The 26,117-nt window shown below is 38.3% G+C and overlaps 1 protein-coding gene across 2 annotated transcripts in view; it reads left to right on the top strand.

The window, feature by feature from the left end:
• OPHN1 (oligophrenin 1) overlaps positions 1 to 26,117 on the top strand; it is a 558,532-nt gene that overhangs the window by 142,919 nt on the left and 389,496 nt on the right. For both annotated transcript variants that reach the window (XM_064278400.1, XM_064278398.1), the window contains exon 3: positions 17,335 to 17,430. In XM_064278400.1, coding sequence (XP_064134470.1) covers positions 17,335 to 17,430 — 96 coding nt within the window. The remainder of the gene's footprint in view (positions 1 to 17,334; positions 17,431 to 26,117) is intronic.

Genomic DNA, 26,117 nt, shown 5'->3' with positions numbered 1-26,117 from the left:
TTCAGAGCTATGTCTTTAGGTTTTTGTTTTATTTGGTCTCTGTTCCTTGGCTAATGGCTTGGCTGCTAACCAAAAGGCCAGCATTTCAAATCTATCAGGAGCTCCTTGGAAACCCTATGGGGCAGTTCTGCTCTGTCCTGTGGGGTTGCTATGAGTTGGAATTGACTTGACAGCAATGGGTTTGGTTTTTTCCCCTCTTTTTGGTTTATGTTAAGGTGTAATCCATACTGACGGCTGTAATCTTTGTTTTTCATCAGTAAGTGCTTTAAGTCTTCTTCACTTTCAGCAAGCAAGGTTGTGTCATCTGCATAAGTCAGGTTGTTATTGAATCTTCCTCCAATCCTGAAACCCCATTCTGCTACATATAGTCCAGCTCCTCAGATTATTTGCTCAGCATACACATTGAATAAGTATGGTGAAAGGAAACAACCCTGACACACACCTTTCCTGAATTTAAACCACCCAGTATCCCCCTGTTCTGTTCAAGTGACTGCCTCTTGATCCTCAGGAGCACAATTAAGTGTTTTCAAATTCCCTTTCTTTGCAATGTTATCAATAATTTGTTATGGTCCAGATCGTTGAATGCCTTTATAGAATCAATAAGACACAGGCAAACACCTTTCCGGTATTCTCTGCCTTTCGCCAGGATCCATGGGACATAAGCAGTGATACTCTTGGTTCCACATCCTCTTCTGAATCCAGCTTGAATTTCTGGCTGTTTCCTGTCAATGTACTGCTGCAAGCGATTTTAAGTGATTTCAGCAAATTTTGCTTCCTTGTGATATTAGTGATATTGTTTGATAATTTCCACATTCTGTTGTGTCACCTTTCTTTGGAATGGGCACAAATATGGATCACTTCCAGTGCGTTGACCAGGTAGCTGTCTTCCAAATCTCTTGGCGTAGACACGTGAGCACGTCCAGCGCTGCATTCATTTATTGTAACATCTCGATTGGTATTCCGTCAATTCTTGGAGCCTTGTTTTTCGCTAATGTCTTCAGTATGGTACCATCAGTTCGTGATCGTAAGCTACCTACAGAAATGGTTGAACGTCGGCCAATTCTTTTGTGGTATAGTGGTATAGTGATTGTGTATTCCTTCTACCTTCTTTTGATGCTTCCTGCATCATTTAATATTTTCCCTGTGGAATCCTTCAGTATCGCAACTTGAGGCTTGAATTTTTTCTTTAGTTCTTTCAGGTTTAAAAATGCTGAGTGTGTTGGTTTTCTACCTCCAGGTCTTTGCACATGTGATTGTAATACTATGTCTTCTTGAGCCGCCTTTCGAAACCTTCTGTTCAGCTCTTTTTCTTCATCATTTCTTCCATTTGCTTTAGCTATTCAACATTCAAGAGCAAGTATCAGAGTCTCCTCTGACATCCATTTTGGTCTTTTCTTTCTTTTTAGAAAGTACCTCTTGCTTTCTTCATGTACAATGTCCTGGATGTCGTTCCTCATCTTGTCTGCTCTTTGGTTATTAGTGTTCAACCTGTCAAATCTATTTTTGAGAAGATCTCTAAAGTCAGGTGGGGGTATACTCAAGATTGTACTTTGGCTCTCCTGGACTTGTTCTAATTTTCTTCAGCTTCAACTGGAACTTACATATGAGCAATTGATAGTCTGTTCCACAGTCGACCCCTGGCCGTATTCGGACTGATGATATTGAGATTTTCCATAGTCTCTTTCCACAGATGTAGTCAATTTGAATCCTGTGTATTACATCTGGTGAGGTCCATGTGTATAGTTGCAGTTTATGTTGTTGAAAAGCGGTATTTGCAATGAAGAAGCTGTTAGTTTTGCAAAGTTCTTTTCTGCTCTCTGTGGTATGGTTTCTATCACCAAGGCCATATTTTCCAACTACGGATCCTTCTTCTTTGTTTCCAACTTTCGTATTCCAATCACGAGTAATTATCAATGCATCCTGATTGCCTGTTCAATCGATTTCAGACGGCAGAAACTGGTAAAAATCTTCAGTTTCTTCATCTTTGACTTTAGTGGTTGGTGTGTAAATTTGAATAATAATCGTATTACCTGGACCTTGTAGCCTATGGATATTGTGCTATCACTGACAGCATTGTACTTCAGGATACATCTCGAAATGTTCTTTTATTTTATTTATTTGATTGTTGTGCTTTATTTTAAAGTTTACAGCTCAAGTTAATTTCTAATACAAAAATTTATGTGCATATTGTTATGCGACTCTAGTTACAATCTTTGTAATGGTACAGCACATTTCTCCTTTCCACCCTGGGTTTCCTGTGTTCATTCAATGAGGTCCTATCTCTTTCTGCCTTCTCATCCCACCTCTGAACAGTAGCTGCCTATTTAATCTCGTGTATCTACTTGAACTAAGAAGCACACTCTTCACAAGAATTATTTTATGTTTTATAGTCCAGTCTAATCTTTGTCTGAAGAGTTGGCTTCAGAGATGGTTTTAGTTTTGGGTTAACAGAGAGTCTCTGGGCTATGTCTTCTGTGGTTCCTCTAATCTTAGTCAGACCATAAAGTCTGGTCTTTTTACGTGAATTTTAGTTCTGTACCACACTTTTCTCCTGCTCCGTCAGAGACTCTCTGTTTTGTTCCCTGTCAGGGTGGCCATTGGTCATAGCTGAGCACCATCTAGTTCTTCTGATCTCAGGCTGATGGAGACTCTGGTTTATGTGGCCCTTTTGTACCTTGGCCTAATATTTCTCCTGTGTCTTTGGTGTTCTTCATTCTCCTTTGCTCCAGATTGGTTGGCACCAATTGATGGATCTTAGGTGGCTGCTCGCAAGGTTTTAAGACCCCAGACGCCACTCACCAATGTGGGATGCAGAACATTTTCCTAATAAACTTGGTTATGCCAGTTTACCTAGATGTCCCCTGAAACCATGGTCCCCAGACACCCATACATGCTACCCTGTCCCTCTAAGTGTTTGGATGTGTTCAGGAAACTTCTTAGCTTTTGCTTTAGTCTAGTTGGGCTGACTTCTCCTGTGTTGTGTGTTGTCCTTTCCTTCAACTTAGATAATTCTTGTCTGCCATCTAGTTAGGGAATTCCTCTCTCCCTCCACACTGTGGTTACCAACAAAGAATGTTTGTTCTGTGTTTAAACCTTTTCTTGAGTTCTTATAATAGTAGTCTCATACAATATTTGTTCTTTTGCAACTGACTAATTTCACTTAGCATAATGCCTTCCAGATTCATCCATGTTGTAAGATGTTTCATGGATTCCTCATTCTTTATCATTGCATAGTATTGCATCATGTGTATATACCATAATTTGTTTATCCATTCTCTGTTGATGGGCACTAGGTTGATTCCACCTTTTTGCTATTGTGAACAGTGCTGCAATGAACAATGGTATGTATGCATATATCTGTGTGATGGCTCTTATTTCTCTAGGATATATTTCAAGAAGTGGAATTGCTGGATCCTATGGTACTTCTTTTCCTAGCTTTTCAGCGAAGTACCAAATCAATTTGTAAAGTGGTTGTAACATTTTACATTCCTACCAGCAGTGTATAAGTCTTCCAGTCTCTCTACAACCTCTCCAGCATTTATTTTTTTTTTTGTTTTTTGGATTAATTATACTCTTGTTGGGGAGAGATGGTGTCTCATTGTAGCTTTGATTTTCATTTCTCTAATCGCTAATGATTGTCAGCACTGCCTCACGTATATGTTAGCTTCCTGCGTGTCTCCTTTGGTGAAGTGCGTATTCATGTCCTTTGCTCAATTTTTATTGTGTTATTTGTCTTTTGTGGTTGACGTTTTGTAGTATCTTATAGATTTCAGAGATTATATCCAGATCAGATATGTCATAGCCAAAAATTTTTCCCCAGTCTGTAGGTTGTCTTTTTATTCTTTCAGTGAAGTTTTTTGATGAACAGAAGTTTTCGATTTTTAGGAGCTCCTGGTTATGTAGTTTCTCTGCTGGTGTTTGTGTGTTGTTAGTTATGTTTTGTATTGTATTTATGGCATGTATTAGGGCTGCTCACATCGTCCTTTTTTCCCCTTTCATGATCTTTATTGTTTTGGATTTTCTATTTAGGTCTTTGATCTATTTTTAATTAGTTTTTTTGTATGGTGTGAGGTATGGGTCTCGTTTCATATTTTTGCAGGTGGGTATCTAGTTATGCCAGCACCATTTGTTAAGAAGACTGTCTTTTCCCCATTTAAACAGACTTTGGGCCTTTGTCAAATATCAGCTGCTCATAGGTGGATGAATTTAGGTCTGAATTGTAAATTCTGTTCCATTGATCTAAGTGTCTATTTTGTACCAGTACCAGGGTGTTTTGACAACTATGGCAGTATAATATGTTCTAAAATCAGGTAGTGTGAGGCCTCCCACTTTGTTCCACTTTTTCAGTAATGCTTTACTTATCTGGGGCCATTTCCTTTTCCATATGATATTGGTGTTTTTTCCCCCCCATCTTGTTAAAGAAAACAGATGTTGGAATTTGGATCGGGGTTGCATTGTATCTGTAGATTGCTTTCGTTAGAATTGACATTTTCACAATGTTGAATCTTCCTTTCCGTGAGCAAGGTATGTTTTTCCACTTATGTATGTCTCTTTTAGTTTCTTCTAGTAGTGTCTTGTAGTTTTCTCCTTATAGATCTTTTACATCTCTGTTTAGGTTTATTTGTAATTTCTTTATCTTTGTGGGGATTATTGTAAATGGTATTGTTTTGGTGATTTACTCTTTGAAGTTCTCTTTGTTGGTGTAGAGGAATCCAACTGATATTTGTATGTTCATTTTGTATCCTGATACTTTGCTGAAATCTTCTTTTAGTTCTAGTAGTTTTTTGTGGATTCTTTGGGGTTTTCTCCATATAAGATCATATCATCTGCAAATAGGGATACTGTTACTTCTTTCTTACCACACTGGCTGCCCTTTATTTCTTTTTCTTGCCACATTGCTCTGTCTAGGACCTCCAGAACAATGCTGAGTAAGAATGGTGTTAAAGAGTATTGTTCTCTGGTTCTCTTTCTCAAGGGAAATGCTTTCAGACTCTCTCCATTTTTGATGATGTTGGCTGTTGGCTTTGTATAAATGCCCTTTATTATGTTGAGGAATTTCCCTTCTACTCCTGTTTTGCTGAGAGTTTGTATCATGAACGGATGTCGGACTTTGTCAAATGCCTTTTCTGCATCAATTAATAAGATCATGTGGTTCTTATCTTTTGTTTTATTTATGTGATGGATTACATTGATCAGTTTTCTAATTTTGAACCATCTCTGCATACCTGATATGAATCCCACTTGATTATCGTGAATTATTTTTTTGATATGTTGTTGAATTCTATTGGCTAGAATTTTGTTGAGAATTTTTGCATCTCTGTTCATGATGGATATTGGTTTGTAGTTTTCTTTTGTTGTGGTGTCTTTTTTTCTGGTTTTAGTATCAGGCATATTCGGGCTTCATAGATAGAGTTTGGGAGTATTCCTTACTTTTCTATGCTCTGAAGTACCTTTAGTAGTAGTGGTGTTAACTCTTTGAAAGTTTGGTAGGATTCTCCAGTAAAGCTGTCAGGGTCAGGGCTTTTTGGTTTTTTTTTTCTTGTTGTTGTTGGGAGGTTTTAAATTACCTTTTCAATCTCTTCTTTTGTTATAAGTTTATTTAGTTGTTCTGACTGTATTGGTGTTAGTTTACATAGGTAGTGTGTTTCTAGAAATTTGTCCATTTCCTCTAGGTTTCAAATTTGTTAGAGTACAACTTTTCGTAGTACTCTGTTATGATTTTTTTAATTTCAGTTGGGTCTGTTGTGATATTGCCCATCTTATTTCTTATTTGGGTTATTTGCTTCCTGTCCTGTTTTTCTTTTGTCAGTTTGGCCAGTGGTTTATCAATTTTGTTAATCTTTTCAAAGAATCAGCTTTTGGTCTTGTTAACTCTTTCAGTTGTTTTTCTGTTCTATATTTCACTTAATTCTGCTCTGATTTTTATTATTTGTTTTCCTCTGGTGCCTGAGGGTTTCTTTTGTTGCTCTCTATTTGTTCAAGTTGTAGAGATTATTCTTGGATTTGGGCCCTTTCTTCTGTTTGAATGTGTGCATTTATTGCTATAAATTGACCTCTGAGTACTGCTTTAGTTGTATCCCAAAGGTTCTGATAGGAAGTGTTTTAATTCTCATTGGATTCTATGAATTTCTTTATTCTGTCCTTAATTTCTTCTTTAATTCAGTAGTTTTTGAGGAAGGTGTTGTTCATTTTCAATGTATTTGATTTTTTTCCTTGCCTTTTTTCTGTTATTGATATTTCTACTTTTATGGCTGTATGGTCAGAAAATATTCTTTGTAATATTTTGATGTTTTGGATTGTGTTAAGGCTTGCTTTATTGACCTAATATGTGGTCTATTCTGGAGAATGTTCCATTTGCATTGGAAAGGAAAGTATAATTGGCTTCTGTTGGGTGGAGTGTTCTGTATATGTCTATGAGGTCAAGTTGGTTGATTGTGGCATTTAGATCTTCCATGGTTTTTTTTGAGCTTCTGGACGTTCTGTCCTTCACCAAAAGTGGTGTGTTGAAGTCTCCTACTATTATTGTGGAGCTGTCTCTCTCTCTTTTCAGTGCAGCTAGAGTTCATTTTATGTATTTTGGAGCCCTGTCGTTGGGTGTGTAAATATTTTTTATGGTTGTATTCTCCTGGTATATTGACCCTTTAATTTTTATATAGTTTTCTTCCTTACCCTTTGTGGTAGATTTAACTTTAAAATCTATTTTGTCAGAAATTAACGTTGCCACTCCTGCTCTTTTCTGATTGTCGTTTGCTTGATATGTATTTTTTCCATCCTTTGAGTTTTAGTTTGTTTGTGTCTTTAAGTCTAAGGTGTGCCTCCTGTAGACAGCATGTAGACAAATTGTGTTTTTTAATCCTTTCTGCCACTCTCTGTCTCTTTATTGGTGTATTTATTCCATTTACATTCAGCGTAATGCTGTCATTTTGATGTCTTTTTTTTTGTGTGTGTGTTGTTGATAGTTTCTTTGTTCCATTTACTTTTCTGTACTAAGTCATTTTCTTTATATATTTTCTTCATCTTTTTCATTGTTGATTTTGTATTTGCTGAGCATTATGTTTTTCTTGTGTTTTATTTTGATGTGTAGGATTGTTAGTTTCCTTTGTGGTTACCTTAATATTTACCTCAATTTTTCTAAGTTTATACCAATATTTTATTTCTTGATATCGCTTTGACTTCCTCTCCATATGAAAGTTCTATGACTACTTTATATTGTCCCCCTTTTTTGTTTTTAATGCTGTCATGGTTTACATATTGACATATCTGTTTCCCTATTTTCAGTTCTTTTAGTTTTGATTTACTTTTGTGACTTCCATATCTTGGGTCATATCTGGTTGTTTTGTCCTGTGTTCTAATTTTGGGTTGTTATCTGATATTATTGATTTTCTAACCAGAAGACTGCCTTTAATATTTCTTGTACTTTTGGTTTGGTTTTTATGAATTCCCTAAACTTCTGTTTTTCTGGAAATGCCCTAATTTCGCCATCGTATTTGAGAGATAGTTTTGCTGGATATATAATTCTTGATTGGTAATTTTTTTCCTTCATGGCTATATATATGTCATCCTGTTGCCTTCTTACTTGCATGGTTTCTACTGAGTAGTCAGTTTGGTCTTATTGAGCTTCTTGGATAGATATCTTCTGGTCTTTCATGACATCAGGAAAGTTTTCTGCCAATAAATCTTCAACAATTCTCCCTGTATTTCCAGTTATCCCCCCCTCTTCTGGTACTCCAATTGATTGTAGGTTATTCCTCTTGGTAGAGTCCCACATACTTCTTAGGGTTTCTTCATTTTTTCAAATCCATTTATCTGATTTTTCCTCAAATAAATTGGTGTCAAGGGCTTTATCTTCATTCTCACTAATCCTGACTTCCATTGCCTCAATTCTGCTCTTACGACTTTCTGTGGAGTTAATTCTGAAATTTTATTGTTTATCTTTAGGTTTGTATTAGCTGTCTTTCTATAGATTCTTGTAGCCTTTTAAATTTGTTATTATGCTCTTGTATAACTTTCGTAAGTTTCTGCATTGCTTTGTCTGTGTTTTCCTTGGGTTGTTCTGTGTTTTGCGTGATTTCCTTCCAGATCTCTTTAAGAGCTGTGTATATTAATCTTTTGAATTCTACCTCTGTTAATTCCAAGACCTTATCTTCCTCCGGGAGGTTTTTTGTTTCATTGTTTTGGTGGCTTGCTGAAGCTTTCATGGTCTGCCTCTTCATGTGTTTTGATATTGACTGTTGTCTCTGAGCCATCAATAAGTTATTAAATTTATTTATTTTATGTTTGCTTGCTGTGTCCTAACTTCTTGATTTGTTTATTTTTGATATGCCTACATAGGCTGATCGTTTGAGCTTCTTTATTGGCATCTATGAAGCTATCACATCCTGTCATCAGGTGGATATAGCTGCTACTACATATGTGAGCCCAAGAGTCTGTTTAGTTTTTTTGTGAGGATTCAGTTCAGGTATCCTGGTCGTGGGTCACTGAGTATGTGGTGTAGGCACTCACCTACAATCCTAGATGGAAAGGGCTATGTAGTGGTGATTCAAGGAAGCACAGGTATCTGCCTGCAGTAGAAGGTTTTGTGCTGAGCAATGTAGGGGGCTGATGGCTGCCCCCAAGTGCCTGGTTGGATGACGTGTCCCTGTTCCCTAGAGTGCATAGGTGAGTGTGTTTTGCTGCCGGGCTTTTGGCACGCAATGTGGTTGTATGTAAGGACTGGCAGGCACCACTTCTTCTCGGACATCTGTCACAGGTGGCTACGTGGAGTGAGTGGAGCCACCATTCCTCAGGCCCCTGATGTGGGTAAGTGAGGTCCCTGCTTAATTGATAGGGTGGTGTTAAGTGTCACAAATCTGCCACTCCCCCTTAGTTGTGACAGGTGAGAATTGGTTTCAGATAATGTACCCTGTTGTAGTATGCCAATGAGGGCCTACACTGTTGACATGGGCCCACACAGGTCTAGGCAGGGGTGAAAGCATTAAAAGTCCATGGACTCCTTATGCCTGTGTCTGAGTTAAGGGGCTGTGCCTGCCCTGAGTTCCCAGCTTAGGGGACTTGGCAGATTATTTTTTTAGTTTGTCAAGTTGTTCACTTTCCGTATACAGGAGAATGCCTTGGGGCATGTGACAGGTCCGAATTCTGGCCCATGGGGCACGGCAATTGCTGAAGCCAGACTGGGACCCAGAGCACAGCAGGGAACGGTCAGGAGAATGTGAGAGAGACACTTTGCAGTGAGGGAAGGATTTTTTTGATCCCTTGCTGTAGGCTAGACTCTTGCACTTACCTTTCGCAGATTCAACGTCACTTCTTCCTGGTTCTGGAGGCTTGTCCAGACTTTGTGCTGCTTGGTTTTTCCTGGTGTGGTAAATGTGTCCGAGTGCTATTGCTTGCCTCAACCCACACACACTGGCCCATCCAGCCTGCAGAGTGCCAGCAAGGTCTGGTCTGGTAAATCCTTGCTGCTTTTGAACTGTGTCTCCCTCCCCTGGCCATTCCGTCCAACTCCTCAACTTTGGCTTTGATGTTTAGGGCTCCTGGATTGTCATATGTAATGGATTCACTTGTTTTTTTGGGTCCTTGTTGTAAGAGGTACCACAGGAAGTGTCTGACTACTCCGCCATCTTGGCTTTGCCTCTGAAATGTTCTTTTTGTTGATGAATGCAAGCCATTCTTCCTCAAGGTGTCATTTCCATTATAGTAGATCACATGATTTTCTCATTCAAAATGGCCAATACCCGTCCATTTCAGCTCACTAATGCCTAGGATATTGATGTTTATATGTTCTATATAATTTTTGGTGATTTGCAATTTTCCTAGGTTCATACTTCATACATTCCACATTCCTAGTATTAGTGGATGTTTGCAGCTGTTTCTTCTCATTTTGAGTCATGTCACATCAGCAGTTAAAGGTCCTGAAAGCTTAACTTCATTCATGTCATTATGTTCGACTCTACCTTGAGGAGGCAGCTCTTCTCCGGTCATCTCTTAAGTGCCTTCCAACCTGAGGGGCTCATATTCTGGCACTATATCAGACAATATTCCGCTGCTATTCATAAGATTTTCAGTAGCTAATTCTTTTTAGAAGTAGATCACCAGGTCCTTCTTCCTAGTCTACCTTAGTCTGAAAGCTCATCTGAAACCTGTCTGCCATGGGTTACCCTGCTCGTGTTTGAATACTGGTGGCATAGCTTTCAGCATCACAGCAACATGCAAGCCCCCACAGTATGACAAACTGACAGACATATGGGAGCGTTAACATCACAGAGGTGCAATTTATATCACATAGGATAATCACATCAGATGTCAAAATGGTGGACAATCACCCAATACTGGGAATCATGTCCTAGCCAAATTGATCCACATTTTCTAGGGACACAATTCAATTCATAACATTCTACCCTTTGGCCCCCCCAAAGTTCATATCCTTTGCCATATGTAAAACACATTTACCCCAGTATATCAGTACAAAAGTCTTAAGTCAACTCCAAGTCTAAAATCCAGAAATTCCTCTTCTTCTGTGAAAGCTACAGTAAAAGTTATCTGCTTCCAAAGTACAATGGTGGAACAGGCACAAGGTAGACAATTCTATTACAAATTGGAGAAATTGGAGGAATAGAAGGGATAACAAGCACCAATTAAGTCAGTAGAATACATTACATTAGCCCTCAAGTCTTGAAAATAATTCTCTGTTCTCTGAGACCATTTAGGCAATGGACCTGCCCTCCTGACTTCAGGTGTTGGCCACACTCTCCGGATTCTGTGAGAGAATAAATTTCTTTTTGTTAAAGCCATCTACTTGTGGCATTTCTGTTATATCCTCACTAGATAACTAAGACAGAATTTGGTACCAAGAGTGAAGTGAAGCTGTGAGAAATACCTAAAATATGGAAGTGGTTTTGAAACTGTCAATGGATAGAGACTGGAAGAGTTTTAAAGTGCCAAATAGTAAAAGCCTGGATTGCCTTGAAGAAACTGTTGATAGAATTAGGGACATCAAACACGATTCTAGTGAGGACTCAGAAGGATTTGAGGAAAGCTGTTATACTGGAGACTGTGCAGACTGTGAGAAGGAGAGAAATGGCAGCAGTAGAGAAACAACAGTAGGAGAACCAGGAGACCATCATGTGATGTCACTGGATCCGACCCATGGAGTGAGAGAGCTGAGTGCATTTGCGCAGAGGGCTTCCTGGCGAAGTGGGGTGCCTCCAGACCATTATCGGTCAAGCTTGGCTTGCCCACCCACAGAGCAAGAGAGCTGAGTGCCTTCCAGCTGAAGTTTACTGGCAGAGTGGGGTGCTTCCAGGTACTTACTGGTGGAACTAAAGAGCTTTGGAATACTTGCCCCAGTAGGGCAGATGTGGTCAACGATGCCTGAGAGACCAAGGAACCAGGAAGCAGAAGCTGAAGTGACAAGGAATAGAAGAAGCAGAGCTGTCTCAGTCTCAAAGGGTGTAGTCACCACTCAGATGGACTAGGAGAATGGGACTGCCTATAGCTGAGGGAGCTGAGTTGCTGTCCTGGTGGGTCTGGAAGGCGGTGCTGAAGCCCAGGACTGAGGGGCTTCCACTCAGAATCTGTTGAGTGTGACCATAGCTTTCTAGTAAGTTTTAAAATCAGCAAGTGTGAATCTTCCAACTTTATTCTGCTTTTTTTTTTTCCCCAATAGTCTTGTGGCTATTCTGAGCCCTTCACATTTTCATATGTATTTTAGGGTCCTTGTCAATTTCTCGGAGCCCTGGTTGCACAGTGGTTAAGAGGTACTGCTGCCAACCAAAAGGTCAGCAGTTCCAATCCACCAGCCACTCCTTGGAAACCCTATGCGGCAGTTTTATTCTGTCCTATAGGGTCGCCATGAATTGGAATCGACTTGATGACAACAGGTTTTTTTCAATTCTTGCAAAGAGGCAGCTGGAATTTTATAGGGACTACATTGGGTCTGTAGATAAATTTGGGGTTTATTGTCATCTTACAAGTATTAAGTATTCTAATATATAAACATGCGATGTCTTTCCATTTATTTGGCTGTTCTTTAGTTTCATTTGAAGATGCTTTGTAGTTTTCTGTGTACAAATCTTGCACTTTATTAAATTTATCCCTAATTATTTTTTCGAATCCATTATAAATGAAATTGTTTTCTTAATTAATTCTTGGATTGTTCATAGGTAATGTATGGAAATACAATTAACTTTTGCATATTAATCTTGAATACCATAACCTTGCTGGACTTGTTTATTAGTTGTAATAGTGTTTTTGAGGATTACTTAAAACTTTTATCTGCAAATACATATAGTTTTACTTCTTCCCTTCCAAAATGGATGTGTTTTATGTTCTTTCTTAAAAAATGTGGCTCGAATGTTGAATAGAAGTGGTTAGAGAAAATATCCTTGATCTTGTGAGAAAATATGCAGTCTTTCACCATTAAGTATGACGTCAGCTATTTTTTTTTGTAGATGGCCTTTATCAGGTTGAAGATGTTCCTTTCTAGTTTGTTGAGTGTTTTTTATCATGATTGGGTGTTGGAGTCTGTCTTAAACTGGATTGTCTAGAGAAGCAAAACCAGTGAAGAGTATATTTTTATACACACACACACGCATGCGTGCACACACACACACATCAAGGAAGTGGCTCACGTGGTTGTAGAGGCTGGTGAGTCCCAAGTCTGTAGGTCAGGCTGGAGGCTTCTCCTGACTCACATAGCTGCAGGGGCTGACTTACCTTTGATCAGCAGATCAGACAGCAGGCCGTTGGCTCACGGGCTATGGAGGCTGACGATACCCAAGATCAGTCAATACGGCAGGCCTCTGTCTCACGTCCCAGGGACCAGAGGTCAGATGATGATGAGCTGAATGCAGCATCCAGAGCAAGTGAAGGAGCTTTGCCAGAATATATATATTTTGGATGCAGGCCACACCCCCAAGGAAACTGCTCTTATAACTGATTGGCTGGTCACATCAGATCATATTTCATGGAGGATGACTACATTATTATATAACTGCCAACTTACATCTTTATATAACTGCCAAGCCACTGAGAGTCTTGATGAAGCCAAGTTGACACACAACCTTAACCATCACAGAGTCTGTCAAATGCTTTATCTGTATCTGTTGAGGTTATCATGCATTTCGTTTCCTTTATTCTATTAATATGGTGTATTACATCATTTGATTTCCATGTGAAACTAACTTTGAATTCTTGGAAAAAATTTTACTTTGTTGTGGTGTATAATCCTTTTAGTATATTGCTAAGTTTGGTTTGCCAGTATTTTGTTGAGAATTTTTGCATCTATATTCATAGGAGATATTGGTCTCAGTTTTCTTTTCCTGTGATGTCTTCGTCTGGCCACATAGAATGAGTTCAGAAGTGTTCCTATTTCTTCTATTTTTTTGGAAGGATTTGTGAAGGATTTATGTTAATTCTTTAAATGTTTAGTAGGATTTTTCAGTGAAGCCATCTGGACTTGAAATTTTCTTTGTGGATAGTTTTTTGATTACTAATTTATTCTCTTATTATAAATCTAGTCACACTAATATTTCCTCTTGAGTCACTTTAGGTAGTTTTCTATGTTTCTGAGAATTTGTCCCTCTAGGTTATCTAATTTATTGGCATACAGTTATTCATATTATTCCCTTATAGTCCTTTTTATTTCTGTAAGGTCTGTAATGATGTATCCTCTTTCATTCCTGACTTTAGTAATTTCAGTTTTCTTTCTTTTTTCTTGGTCAGTGTAGCTAAAGGATTGAAATTTTGTCAGTTTTCTTAAAGATCCAACATTGGTTTCATTTTTTTTCTCTCTTTTTTTTTTACTCTCAATTTCCTTTATTTTAACTCTAGCCTTTATTATCTCCTTCTTTCTGTTTGCTTTGTATTTGCTTTCTTTTTCTAGTTTCTGAGTTACAAAGTTAGGTTATTGCTTTAAAATTATTTTTTTTAATATAAGAATTTGAAGATATAAATTTCCCTTTAAGCATTGTGTTAGCTGAATCTCAGAAGTTTAGGCATGTTGCCTTTTTGTTTCTATTCATCTCAAAGTATTTTGTAATTTCTCTTATGATCTCTTCTTTGACCCTATGCTACTAAAGAGGCAAAGTGGGCAAATTTCACTTTCATTGCTAACTGTGTGGTAAGGTTCAGCATGAATCCAATTTCCAGCTGGAAATGGATCCCATCTTTGCTCTCCCATGTCTCTATTATCCTCATCTCCAGCCAGTCTAAGTGGCACACTATCTCATTCTTAACTACCTGGGGCTAGGTCATCTTATCCCTGGCCATCTGGGGCCAGGTCATCTCACACTTGGCCAGCCTGAGCCAGGTGGAAGCAAACAATTTAGAAGGACTTTTTCCTTTAAATTGGCTACCTATGCTGTACTTCTCTGAATTACCCACCCTGAGCTAAGTCAGAGTGCACAAGTTAGTAGGACTCTGTCCTTTTGACTGCCAAATAGAAAGACACCAGCCCTTGCTGGCTCTTATTTCCCCTTGTCGGTTTGTTAATGCTCTAGAACAGCTTACAGAATCCACAGAGACTACCTATACTTACAGTTACCCATTTATTATAACCAGAAAGAATACAAAAATGAAGCAACAGATCAAGGGGGGTTTGGTATGGGTCCCAGCACAGGGCTTCCCTTGTCCCCAAGGATGCACCACCCTCCCAAAAGCAGATGTTCTTGCCAATCCAGGAAGTCCCTCAAACTTTTGTGTTGGGATTTTTTTTGGCTTAATTGCGTAGTCAAGATTGACTATGCATGATTGATTGCATCATGCTCCCCTCCCTTCCTGAGGTTAGTTGTCAGGTGTAGCCCCCACTCATTTGCCCATGTGTAAGGGTTGTTTTAGAAAACAAAGACACCTTGATTTCTGGGAAATTTCAAGGGCTATCTTTTAGGAACCAAAGACAAAGGCTTAATTGAATTCTTTGTATCTGAGACTCCTTAGTTATTTAGAAGTATGTTCTTAATTTTCACAAACTTGTAGTTTCCCAAAGTTCTATTTTTTAAAATTTTTTATTGGTTTCTAATTTCATCCCATTGTTGTCGGAGAACTTTTTTTTTTTTTAATTTTTAGATTAGCATCTGGTGTATCCTGGAGAATATTCCTGTGTCCTTGAGAAGAATGCATATTCTAATGTTGTTAGGTGAAGCGTTCTATAGATGTCTGTTAGGTGTAGTTGTTTTATAGTGTTGTACTGGTCTTCTATATGAATGTTATATGTTATGAAAGCAAGAAGTTCTGGAAAGGGAAGAAGTTGGCAGAAATAATGAAAAGGAGAATGAATGCAATTCCTTTTCCTTTACTCTCTGCTATTCCTTAAAAATATAAATGCTGAAAATCATGTTTGTGCTCTCTGAAATGTTCAGATAATTCTAAAAGAGATGTGATTAATAGCTGCACCTCACTTGGCTTAAGTAAATTTAAGAAATCATGGTATGTGTTAAAAGGACAATGTAGTGAATATTTTTATTTAATTTCCCCAAAGTGAAACAGTACAGATGGGGAGTTTTGGGCTTTCCTTTTCTGCTGCTGAGTAAGGAGACCAGAGAAAAACAGCTGTTTTCCAGAAGTGGAGCCAGTTTTGTGTTCTCTTTGCTGATGAAATGTGGAAGGTTGGGAAGTGTGTTGATGCTTTTCTCCCACTTACGTGGCTCAGATTTAAAGTGGAAAATGTGGTTCTAAAGTGCAGAAATTTTGAGAAGCCATGGTAACCTTGTTTTCCATCCCCAATCTCTGTAAAACCTTTATTATTGTTACTTTTAATGATGTGCTCCAAGGCTCAAGGGTCTAAATATTGAAAATGAAATACTTCTGGAAATGGGGTATAGATAAGTAGATAATCTGTTCCAGCCTAATGCCTGAACGTATTTTATTATGTTTGTGCTTTTCAGTGGAAAGAAATAGTGCTGTTGCTTGCCTTGTGTCACATTCCCTTAGCCTGAGAGCAAAAACTCAGGCTCAGTAAGCCTGTATATCTGACAGATGTAAAGGTGGAGGGTGATGAAACTGGAGAAAAAAAAGAAATAGGAAAACAGAACCAAAAATTACTGACAATCTTGAGTTTCCCAGATGACGGTCTGTTGAGTTAGCTTATTTGGTAAGAACAAAGCAAAAAACAAAACAAAACAAAAAACAGACCCAAACCTGTTGCTGTTGAGTTGATTCTGATGTATAGTGACCCTATAGGACAGAGTAGAACTGCCCCATAGGTTTCCAAGAAGTGGCTGGTGGATTCGAACTGTTGACTTTTTTGGTTAGCAGCCAAGCTTGTAACCACTGTGCCACCAGGGCTCCTTGGTGAGAACAGTGCCCCTCAAACTTTAAGGAGCAGTTGAATGCTCTGGGGATCATATTAAAATGAAGTTTCTGATTCAGTAGGTCTGAGGTGGGGCCTGGGAGTTTGGGTTTCCATTAATCTTCCATATGATGCTGCTGCTGTTAGTCTGAAAACTAATCTTAGAGTAGCAAGGGTCTAGATGGGGTCACTGTGAGTTAGACTTGACTCCACAGCAACAAGTAGAATCTGTCTGGACCTCTTGGTGAAGGTCATATTTTGAAAAATTCAATAAATTTAATTTGTTAGTAGTATAGCAAAAATGTGATTTAAATTTTGTACCACTGCTAGACATTTATGTAATAAAATTAAAAAAATGATTGGCCAAAAATAAAATCATAAGTCTGGCCATACCACCCTGAATTTTTCATTCATTGCTTCTATAGCTTAGGTCCCTTGGTCATTCCTCTGTGAACAAGTTAATTTAGTTTTGTTCCCCAGCAAATGGCAGTATCCTAACCCAGGCTACCATCTGGTTCATGTGTAAAATGTCACCCTTGTTTTCATGGAAAAGCCCTAGAGGGGCAGACAGACCACCTGGCTTCTAGTTCCAACTCTGGGACTTACAGTTTCACGTCTGTAAAATGGAACTAACTGTTTCTTTGTAGAGTGATTGTGAATATTTTTTCGGTGAGAGGTGAGAAAACAAATCATCCATTGCCCATGATGAGTGCTCAGTAAATACTTAATAATTCTCTTAAGAGTACAAACGAGCAGCATTAGGTTTTCCAGGTTTTTGGGTAGAACAAGTCAGAGAAGAAAACGTTGAGGATAAACTATGGTCCGTAACTTAGAAGAAGCTGTCCTCCCCTTCCTTTTTAATGTGTGGTATTAGTTGTTCAAACTTTCTTCTACTGAAGGTCTGATCTTTTATTTAACTTAATAAAATGCAAGCTGCTACCTCCTGGAAGCAGTTCTCTTTTTTGTTTTTCTCTCATCTTCCAAACAGAGATGAGAAAATTGGTCAAAGGACCGCCATGTTGATCATTTCTCCTGTTCCCCTTCCTTTGCAGATTACTCCTCTGCTGTTCAGAAATTTTCCCAGACTCTGCAGTCATTTCAGTTCGATTTCATTGGGGATACTCTGACTGACGATGAGATTAACATTGGTAAGTCTTCAGTTAAATGTGGTTATGTGACTTTTTTCTTAAAAATTATTATTGTGCTTTAGATGAAGCTTTACAGAACAAACTAGCTTCTCATTAGGCAATTAATACACATATTGCTTTGTGACATTGGTTACCAACCCCATGACATGTTAACACTTCCCTTTCTTGACCTTGGATTCTGTATTACCAGCTTTTCTGCCCTCTCCTGCTTTCTAGTACTTGCCCCTAGGCTGGTGTGCCCCTTTAGTCTCATTTTGTTTTATGGGCCTGTCTAATCTTTGGCTGAAGGGTGAACCTCAGGATTGACTATATTACTGAGCTAAAAGGGTGTCCAGTGCCCATAGTCTCGGGGTTTCTCAAGTCTCTGTCAGGCCAGCAAGTCTGATCTTTTTTTGCGAGTTAGAATTCTGTTCTATGTTTTTCTCCAGCTCTGTCTGGGACCCTCTATTGTGATCCCTGTCAGAGCAGTCAGTGGTGGCAGCTAGACACTGTCTAGTTGTGCTGGACTCAGTCTGGTGAAGGCTGTGGTAGTCGTGGTCCATTAGTGGTTGTGGGACTTTTGCGGAAGGCTGAAGACTGTACGGTCTCCTTGGTTTGTGGATACAGAGCACCTGGGCATCTTCATCTCCTGTGGTCAAGTGTCAAGCTCCTAGAAGGCTGCTTAAGAAGGAGGAGGCAATATTTCCTGCTAGTTCAGCTTCCTCCTCAGATAAAAACAATCAAAGTATATTCCTTAAGTCTCTACTTAAGGCTTTGATTCCGTTAGTCTGCAGGGGAACTTTTCTATAAAGAATATAATACGTGAAAAGAGATATTTTCATAAAGGACAAAATAAGAAGTACTTAAAAAAATTATTTTTCAACGTGTTTGATAGTGAGATTTTTCTAAAGAACAATTTCCCCTGCAATGTTTAAAATTATTGTGTATGTATATGCAACTTTTCAGGCCACAGGAGGTTTGCCATCTTCCGTGGGAAATGAAAATAAATTGCTCTATTAGTTGTGTGATCTTGGACAAGATATTTTCCTTCTCTAAGTCTCAGTTTGGAAACCCTGGTGGCATAGTGGTTAAGTGCTACAGCTGCTAACCAAAGTTCAAATCCGCCAGGCGCTCCTTGGAGACTCTATGGGGCAGTTCTACTCTGTCCAATAGGGTTGCTATGAGTCGGAATCAACTCGATGGCAGTGGGTATGGTTTTTTGGTTTTGAGTCTCAGTTTCGTCCTCTGCAAAATGGGGTTCATTTATCTTTCAAGGATGTTATGAGGAGATCAAGCAGGGAAGTGAAAAGAACGATGTGTTTGTGTTAGTTGTTAAGAAGTTAAGACAGGGGTCCACAAACTATGACTCTTCGGCGAAAACCAACTTGCCACCTCTTTTCATAAATAAAATTTTGTTGGAACACAACCATGCTCTTGTTTATGTGTTGTCTATGGCTGCCTTCACAGTACAAAAGCAGAGCTGAGTAGTAGTGACAGAGATCAAGGTTAGGTCCTTACTACTCTGAGAAAAGACAGATTCCCGTAAGTTTTGCTTTAACCTTGAAAAACTTAGTGATAACCTGGTAGGTTTCAGTGGAGAACTTCAAATTTTAACCCTGAGTTTCAGTCTTGTCATCACCACAGCAGTTGGCCGTTGTGTGAAGCGTATGCTTCTCTCTGTGCATCTGGCTTGCCACCTCTTCCCTGGGAGGTAGCACCCATTGAGTTTTAGCAGGTTGTTTGTCTGTGGCTGAGGAAAGAAAAAACAGTCTAAATCTCAAACTGTAAGTCAGATTTCCACTTCAGTTATCCTAGTGTATCTGAAGAAATTCCTTAATGGACCAAGCAGATTGATTTGAGGGAACTTGCAGGTAAAAAGTTCCATCAGCCACCCATCACTACTTTCTGAGAGCACAGGGCTCAGATTCAACACTGTCTGTACCCCTTTTTGCTCAACATGAATTTTAATCATTGCCGAACAACTCAAAGGCAATCATAAACCTACTAAATGTGGCAAAGCAGAGTCTAAGAATTAGTCCCTCCAGGAGTCTTGTTGGAGATCAAGAATCTTGAAAGAGGGATAAAAAGAAAATAGAAAAAATATTATTAACAGAAAAAGAATTATTAATGTTAAAAAAAAGATTGAAGTGCAAGGGTAACCTGTCCAATGGATTCCAAACGGTCTGTGGAGGAAAATCTTTTGGTTATGGGGCACCACTCATGGAGGCACCACTCATGGAGTTTCTTAAAGCTCTTGAGCTAGGATGTTGATACTCTAGGTGGTATTGTCTACAGTCTTGGTTACTTCTCATATAAGGGCATGCATGAACTTCCTTAGTGATCCAGGTAGCAGCTTATTTAGGGAGAATTCCAGCCCAATACATGGTCTGCTGTGGCAGTGAGATCTTTGAGGTTTGTATCCTCATGCAGCTTTAACTTGCAGAGACTCTTCATATTCTAAGATAAAGGGCCAGCTGTAAGGCAACCTAGAGTCTTTAAAAAAAATTTTTTTATTGTGCTTTAAGTGAAAGTTTACAAATCAAGTGAGTCTCTCACACAAAAACTTATATACACCCTGCTACATACTCCCAATTGCTCTCCCCCTAATGAGACAGCACACTCCCTCCCACCACTCTCTCTTTTTGTGTCCATTTTGCCAGCTTCTAACACCCTCTACGCTGATGTCTCCCTTCCAGGGAGGAGATGCCAACATAGTCTCAAGTGTCCACCTGAAACAAGAAGCTCACTCCTTACCAGCATCCTCTGCAACCCATAGTCCAGTCCAATCCATGTCTGAAGAGCTGGCTTCAGGAATGGTTCCTGTCCTGGGCCAACAGAAGGTCTGGGGACCATGACCGCTAGGGTCTGGTCTTTTTATGAGAATTTGGGGTCTGCATCCCACTGCTCTCCTGCTCCCTCAGGGGTTCTCTGTTGTGTTCCCTGTCAGGGCAGTTATCGTTGTAGCTGGGCACCATCTAGTTCTTCTGGTCTCAGGCTGATGTAGTCTCTAGTTTATGTGGCCCTTTCTGTGCCTTGGGCTCATAATTACCTGTGTCCTTGGTATTCTTCATTATCCTTTGGTCCAGATGGGTTGAGACCAATTGATGCATCTTAGGTGGCCATTTGCTAGTGTTTAAGACCCCAGATGCCACTTTTCAAAGTGGGATACAGAATGTTTTCTTAATAGATTTTATTATGCCAATTGACTTAGATGTCCCCTGAAACCGTAGTCCCCAAATCCCCGCCCCTGCTACGCTGGCCTTCAAAGCATTCAGTTTATTCAGGAAACTTCTTTGCTTTTGATGTAGTCCGGTTGTGCTGACCTCCCTGTATTGTGCGTTCTTTCCCATCTCCTAACGTAGTTCTTATCTACTACCTAATTAGTAAATACCTCTCTACCATGCTTACTCCCTCCCCCGTCTCGTAACCATGAAAGAATATTTTCTTCTCTGTTTAAACTATTTCTTGAGTTCTTATAATAGTGGTCTTATATAATATTTGTCCTTTTGCAGCTGACTAATTTCACTCAGCATAATGGCTTCCAGATTCCTCCATGTTATGAAATGTTTCATGGATTCATCACAGTTCTTTATCGATATATAGTATTCCATTGTGTGAATATACCCATTCATATATCCATTCATCCTTTGATTGGCACCTTGGTTGCTTCCATCTTTTCGTTGTTGTAAACAGTGCTGCAATAAACATGGGTGTGCATATATCTGTTCGCGTAAAGGCTCTTATTTCTCTAGGATATATTCCAAAGAGTGGGATTGCTGGATCATATGGTAGTTCTATTTCTAGCTTTTTAAGGAAGTGGTTGTACCAATTTAAATTCCCACCAGCAGTGTATAAGTGTTCCAGACTCTCTACAACCTCTCCAACATTGATTATTTTGTGTTTTTTGGATTAATGCCAGCCTCATTGGAGTGAGGTGGAATCTCATTGTAGTTTTGATTTGCATTTCTCTAATGGCTAATGATCGTGACCATTTCCTCATGTATCTGTTAGCTACCTGAATGTCTTCTTTAGTGAAGTGTCTGTTCATCTCTTTTGCCCATTTTTTAATTGGGTTATTTGTCTTTTTGTAGTTTAGTTTTTGCAGTATCATGTAGATTTTGGAGATCAGGTGCTGATCGGAAATGTCATAGGAAAAAACTTTTTCCCAGTCTGTAAGTAATCTTTTTACTTTTTTGGTGAAGTCTTTGGATGAGCATAGGTGTTCGATTTTTAGGAGCTCCCAGTTATCTTGTTTTTTTATTCTGCATTGTTAGTAATATTTTGTATACTGTTTATGCCATGTATTAGGGCTTCTAACCTTGTCCCTATTTTTACTTCCTTGATGTTTATCATTTTACATTTTATACTTAGGTCTTTGATCCATTTTAAGCTCTTTTTTCATGGCGTGAGGTATGGGTTTTGTTTCGTATTTTCCAGATGGGTATCCAATTATGCCAGCACCATTTGTTAAAAAGACTGTCTTTTCCCCCATTTAACTGCTTTAGGGCCTTTGTCAAATATCAGCTGCTCATATGTGGGTGGATTTATGTCTGGATTTTCAATTCTGTTACATTGGTCTGTGTATCTGTTGTACCAGTACCAGCGTGTTTTCACTACTGTGGCGGTATTGTAGGTTCTAAAATCAGGTAGTGTGAGGCCTCCCATTTTGTTCTTCTTTTTCAGTAATGCTTTTATTATCTGGGGACTCTTTCTGTTCCATATTAAGTTGGTGATTTGTTTCTCCATCTCATTAAAAAATGTTGTTGGAATTTGGATCGGAATTGCATTTAATCTATAGATCACTCTTGGTAGAATAGATATTTTTATAATGTTAAGTCTTCCTATCCTTGAGCAAGGTATGTTTTTCCAGTTAATGTAGGTCTCTTTTGATTTCCTGCAGAAGTGTTTTGTAGTTTTCTTTGTATAAGCCTGTCACATCTCTGGTATGATTTATTCCTAAGTATTTAATCTTTTTGAGGGCTACTGTAAATGGTATTGATTTGGTGGTTTCCTCTTCAATGTTCTTTTTGTTGGTGTAGAGGAGTCCAACTGGTTTTTGTGTCTTTTTCTCGTATTCCAATACTCTGCTGAACTCTTTTATTAGTTTCAGTAGTTTTCTTGAGGATTCCTTAGGGTTTTCTGTGTGTAAGATCATTTCATCTGCAAGTAGAGATACTTTTTCTTCTTCCTTGCAAATCTACATGCCCTTTATTTCTTTATCTAGCCTAATTGCTGTGGCTAGGACCTCCACCACAATGGTGGTGATAAAGGGTATCCTTGTCTGCTTCCTGACTGATCTCAGGGAGAGAATGCTTTCAGGCTCTCTCCATTTCAGATGATGTTGGCTGTTGGCTTTGTATAAGTGCCCTGTATTATCTTGAGGAATTTTCCTTCTATTCCTATTTTGCTGAGAGTTTTTATCATGAATGGGTGTTGAACTTTGTCAAATGCCTTTTTGGCATCAATTGATAAAATCATGGGATTCTTGTCTGTTGTTTTATTTATATAATGGATGACGTTAATTGTTTTTCTAATGTTGAACCATCCCTGCATACCTGGTATGAATCTCACTTGGTCTTTATTAATTATTTTTTTTGATACGTTGTTGAATTCTATAGGCTAGAATTTTGTTGAGGATTTTTACATCTGAGTTCATAAGGGATATAGATCTATAATTTTTTTTTGTGTGTGTGTCTTTACCTGTTTTTGGCATCAGGGATATGCTGTCTTCATAGAATGAGTTTGGGAGTGTTCCACCTTTTCTATGGTCTAAAATACCTTTAGTAGTAACTGTGTTAACTCTTCTGTGAAAGTTTGGCAGTACTCTGCAGTGAAGCCATCAGGGCCAGGGCTTTTTATTGTTGGGAGTTTTTTGATTACCATTTTAATCTCTTCTTTTGTCATGGGTCTATTTAGTTGTTCTACCTCTGTTTTGGTTAGTTTAGGTAGGTAGTGTGTTTCTAGGAATTCATCCTTCTATGTTTTCAAATTTGTTAGAGTATGGTTTTTCATAGTAATCTGATATGATTCTTTTAATTTCAGTTTGGCCTGTTGTAATATTGCCCATCTCCTTTCTTATTTGGTTATTTGTTTCTGCTTCAGTTTATCTTTTTTACCTTGGCCAGTGGTTTATCAATTTTGTTGATTTTTTTCAAAGAACCAGCTTTTGGTCTTGTTCATTCTTTCAGTTGTTTTTCTGTTTTCTATTTCATTTAGTTCTGCTCTGATTTTTATTATTTGTTTTCTTCTGGTGCCTGAAGTTTTCTGTTGTTGCTCTCCTTCTGTTTGTTCAAGTTGTGGGAATAATTCTTTGATTTTGGTTTTTCTTTTTGGATAAGTGTGCATTTAATGATATAAATTGACCTCTGAGCGGTGCTTTTGCTGTGTCCCAAAAGTTCTGGTGGGAAGTGTTTTCATTCTCACTGGATTCTATGAATTTCTTCAATCCATCCTTAATGTCTTCCATAATGCAGTCTTTTTTTGAGCAGGGTATTGTTCATTTTCCAAGTGTTTGGTTTCTTTTCCCTGCTTTTTCTGTTAGTGATTTCAACTTTTATGGCTTTATGGTCAGAGAAGATGCTTTGTAATATTTCAATGTTTTGGATTCTGCTTAAGGCTTGTTTTATGACCTAATGTGTGGTCTATTGTAGAGAATGTTCCATGTTCACTAGAAAAGAAAGTATACTTGACTGCTGTTGGATGGAGTGTTCTGTATATGTCTATGAGGTCAAGTTGGTTTATTGTGGCATTTAGATTTTCCCTGTTTTATTGAGCTTTTTTTCTGGATGTCCTGTCCTTCACGAAAAGTGGTGTATTGAAGTCTCCTACTGTAATTGTGGAGCTATCTATCCCAGGTTTCAATGCTGATAGAGTTTGTTTTATGACTCTTGCAGCCCTGTGCATAAATATTTAATATGGTTATATCTTCTTGATATATTGTCCCTTTAATCATTATATAATGTCCTTCCTTATGCTGCTTGATGGATTAACTTTAAAGTCTGTTTTGTCAGAAATTAATATTGCCACTCATGCTCTTTTTTGATTGTTGTTTGCTTGATATAATTTTGTTCCATCTTTTGCGTTTTAGTTTGTTTTTGTCTTTAAGGTGTTTCTCTTGTATGCAGCATATAGACAGATCGTGGTTTTTAATGCATTCTGCTACTCTCTGTCTCTTTATTGTGCATTTAGCCCACTTACATTCATTGTAATTATGAATAGGTATGAATTTAGTGCTATCATTTTGATGTCTTTTTTTGTGTGTTGATAGTTTCTTTTTCCCACTTAATTTTATGTGCTGAGTAGATTATCTTTATATATTATACTTTCCTCATATTTGTTGTTGTTGATTTTGTTTCTGCTGAGTCTCTATTTTTTTCTTGTATTTTATTTTGATGTGTAGAGTAGTTTTTCTCTTTTGTGGTTACCTTACTATTTACTCCTATTTTTCTAAATTCAAAGCTAACTTTTATTTCTTTGTATCACCTTGTCTTCCTCTGCATATCGAAGATCTATGACTACATTTCTCAGTCCCTCTTTATTATTTTAATGTTTTCTTCTTTTACATCCTAACAACAATGTTTCCCTGTTTTGAGCGTTTTTTAATCTTGATTTATTTTTGTGATTTCCCTGTCTGGGTTGACTTCTGATTGCTCTGCTCAGTATTCCAGTGTTGAGTTGTTACCTGATATTATTGATTTTCTAACCAAAGAACTCCCTTTAGTATTTCTCGTAGTTTTGGTTTGGCTTTTACGAATTCCCTAAATTTCTGTTTATCTGGAAATGTCCTAATTTCACCTTCATATTTGAGAGACAGTTTTGCTGGATTTAAGATTCTTCATTGGCCATTTCTATCCTTTAGTTTTTTACGTGTCATGCCATTGCCTTCTTGCCTGCATAATTTCTGCCTAGTCGTCCGAGTTTATTCTTATTGACTCTCCCTTGTAGGTGACTTTTCATTTATCCCTAACTGCCATTAAAATTCTCTCTTTATCTTTGGTTTTGGCAAGTTTGATTATAATATGTCTTGGTGACTTTCTTTTAATATCTAGCTTACGTGCAGTTAGGTGAGCATCTTGGGTAGATACCTTCTCATCTGTCACGATATCAGGGAAGTTTTCTGCCAACAAATCTTCAACAATTCTATGTTATCCCTCCCTGTGCTGGTACTCCAATCACTCGTAGGTTATTTCTCTTGATAGAGCCCCACATGATTCTTGAGGTTACTTCATTTTATAAAATTCTTTTATCTGATTTTTCTTCAAATATATTAGTGCGAAGTGCTTTGTCTTCAAATTCAGAAATTCTGCCTTCCACTTGCTCAGTTCTGGTCCTCTGACTTTCTATTGAGCTGTCTACTTCTGTAATTTCATTGTTAATCTTCCAAATTTCTGATTGCTGTCTGTCTATGGATTTTTCCTGCTGATTAAACTTTTCATTATGTTCCAGAATGAGGTTTTGAATTTCTTCAACTGCTTTATCTGTGTGTCCCTTGGCTTGTTCTGCATATTGCCTCATTTCCTTCTCGAAGTCTTCAAGGCTTCTGTATATTAATCTTTTGTATTCTGCCTCTGGTAATTCCAGGAAGGTACTTTCATCTAGAAGATCCCTTGATTCTTTCTTTTGAGAGCTTGTTGAGGTGATTGTGGTCTGTTTCTTTATGTGACTTGATATTGACTGTTGTCTCCGATCTTATATAATTTATTGTATTA

This window comes from Loxodonta africana, chromosome X (genome assembly GCF_030014295.1).
Source record: "Loxodonta africana isolate mLoxAfr1 chromosome X, mLoxAfr1.hap2, whole genome shotgun sequence".
Lineage (NCBI taxonomy): Eukaryota > Metazoa > Chordata > Mammalia > Proboscidea > Elephantidae > Loxodonta > Loxodonta africana.
This window is presented reverse-complemented; position numbering and strand designations above follow the sequence as displayed.